The sequence below is a fragment of the Diaphorina citri genome, unplaced genomic scaffold, assembly GCF_000475195.1.
Source record: "Diaphorina citri unplaced genomic scaffold, Diaci psyllid genome assembly version 1.1 scaffold109, whole genome shotgun sequence".
NCBI lineage: Eukaryota > Metazoa > Arthropoda > Insecta > Hemiptera > Psyllidae > Diaphorina > Diaphorina citri.
The window spans coordinates 109,228-116,744 of NW_007377546.1; the positions used below are offsets into that span (position 1 = coordinate 109,228).

At 42.7% G+C, this 7,517-nt stretch overlaps 1 protein-coding gene across 1 annotated transcript in view; it reads right to left on the reverse strand.

Moving 5' to 3' along the window:
* The window catches only part of LOC103524632 (protein henna-like), an 8,517-nt gene extending 2,101 nt beyond the window's left edge, over positions 1-6,416 (reverse strand). Inside the window, exons 1-5 of the mRNA XM_008489662.2 lie at positions 6,387-6,416; positions 6,219-6,316; positions 5,720-5,916; positions 5,177-5,360; positions 1,071-1,244 (exon numbers count right to left, since the gene is read on the reverse strand). Of these exons, the coding sequence (XP_008487884.2) occupies positions 1,071-1,244; positions 5,177-5,360; positions 5,720-5,916; positions 6,219-6,316; positions 6,387-6,416 (683 nt within the window). The remainder of the gene's footprint in view (positions 1-1,070; positions 1,245-5,176; positions 5,361-5,719; positions 5,917-6,218; positions 6,317-6,386) is intronic.
* Between the last annotated feature and the right edge of the window lie 1,101 nt (positions 6,417-7,517).

Genomic DNA, 7,517 nt, shown 5'->3' on the forward strand with positions numbered 1-7,517 from the left:
CTTACAGGGAATTTAGCTAATATTAAAGTGTCAAAGAATGATCCTTACAGGGAATTTAGCTAATATTAAAATGTCAAAGAATAGGTCATTCCTAACGGTAATTTTCATAGCTCTAAAAAATCAAAGTGAGAAGAGAAAAGCTAGGTAGCTAGGTACCTATGTGAAGAGTGATTAAGGAGCTTCAGCTTTCGTCTCTGTTAAATTTCAAGATTTTCCTCTCCAAAAAGGCAGATTATAATGAAAAATTCATGATAAATTCTCACGAGGATTTTTTGCTTGTTTTCTTTCTTCTTTTTTTACCAAGCCAAAATCTCCCCTGGTTAACGTTATCAATTTATCACAAATGATAATATTATGCAGAACTCATCAACATCGAGAGTCATTGCCCATCATGATCAATCAAAAGTCACTAAAACTACAGACCGCGTCAGCAGACTGTGGTGGAAAAAGCTCGAGACCTGTCAGACGATAGGTCTCAAGCTTTTTGCGTCACACATATTAAGACGATCTAACAAACCTAGGTCTGTGAGACCGGCGCGGTATGTCAGACACGGTCTGAGCGTAGTGAGCGTGAGTGCACAAGACGGACTGACACAAAAGTCACAAAACCAAAATTGTTCAGAATCGTCTGTAATGGAGAACATGGCATTTTTTGTTCCTCCGAAAAATATGTAATTAAAAATAATTTGTCCCCAGGTGTGTTAGGTATTATAACCTTGGCGTTTAACGTCACCTTTGTTTACATTGTTATGATATCGCGGCCATTAATCAACGCGATACCCATCAGCCCGCATAGTTAGTTTAGAGGGTTGCTCGTCTGCCTCGTAAGCACCAGGTTGCGGTTTCGATTCCCGCCCAGGGCGGATTTTATCCTGAATAGATAAGGTTCGTTCTCGGAACGGCTGGCTTTCTCTTATCCTGATGTTTTTCTCAGGATAAGAGGTACGATAAGACTTTAGCTGTTACAGTTCCCTCTATCAAAACTCTTTAAAAAAAAAGTGTTTTACTCAAAATCCGAATTTCACCTCAAGGCCCTTCGTTCATTCTCATCTTAGTACGTTCATACTTACGTGTGATCTACCACATAGTCTGCGCCCAACCCATAAGCTTTGGCAACGCCCACAGGACATCCTACCGAAGCAAATACTGTCAGACCATAGGCTTTGCCCACCTGGATAGCGGCTAAACCATTGCCCCTGTTAGCACCAATGATGAACAGGGTCTGATTGGGTTTTGCATTACATCTGAAATAGAAGAGAGACACAATCGAAATGTGAAATACAGAGTTGTCATAAGACGCAGTATTGCATTACATCTGAAATAGAAGAGAGAAACAATCGAAATGTGAAATACAGAGTTGTCATAAGACGCAGTATAAAATCAAAAAAGTTGCCTTTTTTTTTCATTGATGCACTTTAACTGAGGTGGGGGTTTTTTCAAGACGTTCGATATAAGGAAACTGTAACTGCTAGGGCCTTTTCGTCCCGAAACTGAAGAGAGAAGGAAGACAGGATAGGAGAAAGTCATCAGCCGTTCCGAGGAAGGGGTTCGGAATCGAACCTGCGACTATACCTACCCATCAGCCCGCCTAGTTAGTTTGGAGGGTTGCTCGTCTGCCTCGTAAGCACCAGGTTGCGGTTTCGATTCCCGCCCAGGGCGGACAGGGTCTGATTGGGTTTTGCATTACATCTGAAATAGAAGAGAGAAACAATTGAAATGTGTTGAACGTACTGCTCTGATACAGAGTTGTCATAAGACACAGTATAAAATCAAAAAAGTTGCCTTTTTTTTCATTGATGCACTTTAACCGAGGTGGGGGTTTTTTCAAGAGGTTTGATATAAGGAAACTGTAACTGCTAAGGCCTTATCGTCCCGAAACTGAAGAGAGAAGGAAGACAGGATAGGAGAAAGTCATCAGCCGTTCCGAGGAAGGGGTTCGGAATCGAACCTGCGACCTAGCGCTTACAAAGCAGACACACTACCCACCAATTTGTTAAAAGATGAATCTCATTTATCATCAATCTTTTTACACCGGTACTGCCGCCACTGGTCGCTACTCGATTAAAGGAGTCCTCATGAGGCTGAGTGCACCCCGAAAGCCAAGCAGAGCCCGAAAAACCTCGAATCTCCGGGAATCGAACTCGGGACCGCACACTACCCACCAATTTGTTAAAAGATGATTCTCATTTATCATTAATCTCTTTACACTGGTACTGCCGCCACTGGTCGCTACTCGCTTAAAGGAGTCCTCATGAGGCTGAGTGCACCCCGAAAGCCAAGCAGAGCCCGAAAAACCTCGAATCTCCGGGAATCGAACTCGGGACCTGCGGCGTGCAAGCCTCGTGTGATACCCACTCTGGGAAACTATATGACTCCCTAACGCAGCAGCTTAACACAGCAAAGCGACTTTGATCTTCAGAACGTCTGACACCTAGGTCGGACTTGATAAGGAGAACCAAAAAGCAGATATATTGTGCAGAACTTCAATATATCTGCCTTTTGGTTCTCCTTATCAAGTTGACCCACAGAACTTATATTATAATGACTGCTGAAACCCTCCAAGACACCTAGGTCGGAAGCAAAATACGTTCTGGAAGTCTATAGGTCTGTCAGATAGTCTGAGCGTGAGTGCCGGGCATAAGGTAAGGGAGATACACATAAATTAAAAACAGGAAGGTTTGTAAGGATTGGTAGGATAATGGTTGTTAACTGTTTATGTCAACTTTATATCCATTCTGCAGCGAAGGTTACCAACACGTCCGAGACTTCGGAATGGTAACTTAACAGCCAGAGTATAGCAGTCTGCTACACGAACTGCCAGCATACCAACACTGGAGATATTGCTTCACTACAAACCTTCATCAGTAAATGGTTTTTCAAATGTGATTGATCCCAAGGGCAGGGTAAATCTTTTACCCTTAACAAATGGAATGCGCCTGAAGGCATCATGTGATGTGTTGCAATACACTCGAACCAGTAGGTCACAATGCAGAGGAAGCCAATCCAGGCAGAATAATGTTCCAATACATCACTCGACCCAGTAGGTCACAATGCAGAGGAAGCCCATCCAGGCTGAATAACTTGTTGTTTCATTAGAAATCTTCATCAGTCAATGGTGGCAGCTTATCACAGCAAAGCGACTTTGATCTTCAGAACGTCTGACACCTAGGTCGGAAGCCACACACGTTCTGAAAGTCTATAGGTCTGTCAGATAGTCTGAGCGTGAGTGCCCGGCATAAGGTAAGGGAGATAAACATAAATTAAAAACAGGAAGGTTTGTAAGGATTGGTAGGATAATGGTTGTTAACAGTTTATGTCAACTTCATATCCATTCTGCAGCGAAGGTTACCAACACGTCCGAGACTTTGGAATGGTAACTTAACAGCCAGAGTATAGCAGTCTGCTACACGAACTGCCAGCATACCAACACTGGAGATATTGCTTCATTACAAATCTTCATCAGTAAATGGTTTTTCAAATGTGATTGATCCCAAGGGCAGGGTAAACCTTTTACCCTTAACAAATGGAATGCGCCTGAAGGCATCATGTGATGTGTTGCAATACACTCGACCCAGTAGGTCACAATGCAGAGGAAGCCCATCCAGGCTGAATAATTTGTTGTTTCATTAGAAATCTTCATCAGTCAATGGTTTCTTCCAGTTAAATTGAATTCAACGGCAGGGTAAGCCTAGACCCTTTGAAGACATATGAGATGTTCCAATACACTCGACCCAGTAGGTCACAATGCAGAGGAAGCCCATCCAGGCTGAATAACTTGTTGTTTCATTAGAAATCTTCATCAGTCAATGGTTCCTTCAAGTTAAATTGAATTCAACGGCAGGGTAAGTCTAGACCCTTTGAAGACATATGATATGTTCCAATACACTCGACCCAGTAGGTCACAATGCAGAGGAAGCCCATTCGAGCTGAATAACTTAGAAATCTTCATCAGTCAATGGTTTCTTCAAATTGTATTAATCCCAAGGACAAGGTAAAATTTTACAATTTACAAATGGAGTATGCCTTGAGGCATTTGATGTGTTCAATGCACTCGACCCAGTAGGTCACAATGCAGAGGAAGACCATCCAGGCTGAATAACTTGTTGTTTCATTAGAAATCTTCATCAGTCAATGGTTTCTTCAAATTGTATTGATCCCAAGGACAAGGTAAAATTTTACACTTTACAAATGGAGTATGCCTTGATGTGTTCAATGCCTTCGACCCAGTAGGTCACAATGCAGAGGAAGCCCATCCAGGCTGGATAGTGGATAACTTATCTTCATCAGTACATGGTTTCTTCAAATTGTATTGATCCCAAGGACAAGGTAAAATTTTACACTTTACAAATGGAGTATGCCTTGAGGCATTTGATGTGTTCAATGCCTTCGACCCAGTAGGTCACAATGCAGAGGAAGCCCATCCAGGCTGGATAGTGGATAACTTATTTCTTCATTGCAAATATTCGTCAGTAAATGGTTTCTTCGAATGAAATAGACCCCAACGGCAGGGTAAATCTAGGCCCTTGACAAGTGAAGTATGTCTGAAGCCTTAAGGCATTTGATGTGTTCCAATACACTCGACCCAGTAGGTCACAATGCAGAGGAAGCCCATATAGGCTGAATAGTGGATAACTTATTGCTTTATTGTAAATATTCATCAGTATATGGTTTCTTCAAATTATATTGAACTCAACGGCAGGGTAGCCCTTTGACAAATGGAGTGTGCCTTAAGGCATTTGATGTGTTCCAATGCACTCGACCCAGTAGGTCACAATGCAGAGGAAGCCCACACTCTAAGCTGACATAATGAACACCAGAGGATACACACGAGGAGTGATGTGCCTGAAGTGAGAGTTTGGCTACAACAGCTCACGTACTGCCAGAGATAGATGTGAACAGAATTTCCCGAGATCCACATACTCTATCTTGGCCCGGCTCTGCTCTGGCTGGTGCCAAGTGTGAACAGAATTTCCCGAGATCCACATACTCTATCTTGGCCCGGCTCTGCTCTGGCTGGTGCCAAGTTTGCATTTGTAGGTATTTCGATCGCAAATATTTCAACGGGTTACTTTCTGGTGTTCTCGTGTTGACCCAGCTCCTATGTAAATGGGAAGTATTGTGTCTCTTCTCGCCCATCTGATGAGGGACATACTGCGGGATGGGCATGCTACGACGCAGACCACACGAGTCTACTGATGTTTCATCAAAAACAGAACTTACGTCAGGCTCCGGAGTATACAGGGGCTTGCTGGGATGTCGAATATACTGGGTCGAGTGAAAGACACGGAACGCGAGGCCGGCTAAGAAGTCACGTGATGAGAGCAGACCTGCTACTGGGCGCAAGGAGAACCCTGTACTATCTGGAGAAAGAGAAGCAAGGCGGGGAACAATCAGACAAAATATTATATGGTAAAAAGATCATTAAAATATGGAAATTGATTGCAAAGGATTTAAGGATTCACTCAGTAATGCTGTGATATCCACGAAAGTTGTGAAAAAGGTGGTACCTACTCACTTTTTTTACCCTATGTGTTTAGGATAAAATCCGCCCCCTTTGGGAATCGAACCCGCAACTTTGCAAACAAGGTAGACGCGCTGCCCTCCAAGCCAACTAGACTGGCTATTTCAATAGTTGTGTACATTACGCCATTCATTACTAATTGGGTCTAGGCCCTGGTTTGGCTCTTTTTCTGAGTGAGTTTTACTGATCCTTGTATACCTTTCAAGAATTTGGAGATGTCCTCCAGCTGAGGAATATTGTCCTCTGCATAGCCACAGTTCTGTATTAGAAGAGGAAACACATGGTTGTGTTCCTTACAGGCATGAGTAGGATAGAGCTTTGTGAGGTTCCGGAACACTTCACCCCAGGTTTTTGTTTCCTCCGCTGTATAGTCAACACGAGGTAGCGGCTCTCCGCTGTAAATAACAGAACATAGTTAGTGACTAGTGGTTGACCCGTCCTTTGTACGGGATCAGCGTGGCATAAGAGTCATAACTTTGAGGTGCTGCCATTTTGAACAAATGATAAAATATTATGCAGAACTCATCAACATCAAGAGTCATTGCCCATCATGATCAATCAAAAGTCACTCAAACTACAGTCGTACCACTAAAACTACAGACCGCGTCAGCAGACCGTGGTGGAAAAAGCTCGAGACCTGTCAGACGATAGGTCTCCAAGCTTTTTGCGTCACACATATTAAGACGATCTAACGGACCTAGGTCTGTGAGACCGGCGCGGTATGTCAGACACGGTCTGAGTGTGAGTGCCCAGCACAAGACCGACTGACACAAAACCAAAATTGTTCAGAATCGTCTGTAATGGAGAACATGGCATTTTTTGTTCCTCCGAAAAATATGTAATTAAAAATAATTTGTTGACTTACGTCTTCTGGATTCAAATCGTTGAGAACCATGGTTGATTTGCAGTTATTCCTCAATCAGAATGATCACGCTGTGTGTATAAGTGCAGTAAGTGGAGGAATCAAAAGAACATAACGATCTTCATCTAATCTGAAAATATCATGGATGAAAATGAAAAGGGTGTAAATCAAATGTAGGTAACAATAACCAAACAAAGCTCAAAATCCGAAAATAAGCCCCGCGCCGTAGGAACTGCGAAGGTGGGATGTGCGCGAGGTCTTTTAAACTTATACAAGGTAAATCAGACTTTACACTTATTTACAATTGTAAAGCATACTTTACACTTAAAATATAGTGATATACACATGAGCGTAGCCAGCATCTCGTCTAGGGGGGGCAGCTGGGTACTTACCCTCGCGGTTTGACACATTTGAATCAAATATAACTGCGCCGCAGGCGATTTTTCCGTAAACTAATGTCGCCAGGTCTGTTCGAAATTAAAAATGCCTCAATCCTTTTCTTTCCGACCCGGTGTTTTGAGCCTCCAATTTGCACCAGAAAGAAATTGCGCCGCAGGCGATTTTTTTTATCCAAGACCAAGTCACCTAATTTCACTTAACTTTTTTTCTCTCTGAGCTCGAGCGATTTTTTTTCCTTTTTTTTTTTAATTGGGGCTACAACTTTCCAGAAATGCAGTCTAATCGAACCTCAAATCTTCAGCGCTGCCCCCCTTCCTACGCCCATGTTCGGTATTGGTATACTTACATTACTTACAGCACCTATCCTATATTTAGGTTTCACTCAACTTTTTTTTTCTCTGAGCTTGAGCGATTTTTTTTTCCTTTTTTTAATTGGGGCTACAACTTTCCAGAAATGCAGTCTAATCGAACTTCAAATCTTCAGCGCTGCCCCCCTTCCTACGCCCATGTTCGGTATTGGTATACTTACATTACTTACAGCACCTATCCTATATTTAGGTATACTCAGTATAAGTAGGTAAAGTCCTTCCCAGGGAAGAGAACCGCTTTAAATATTGATGCCATTGTGATCGTAAATTGTGCTCAAAATACGTTTCCCGAGATATTCAACTTCTCAAATGCTTGGAGCCAGTCTAGTTAGCTTAGTTAGTTGGTAGCGCGTCTGCCTTGTGAGCG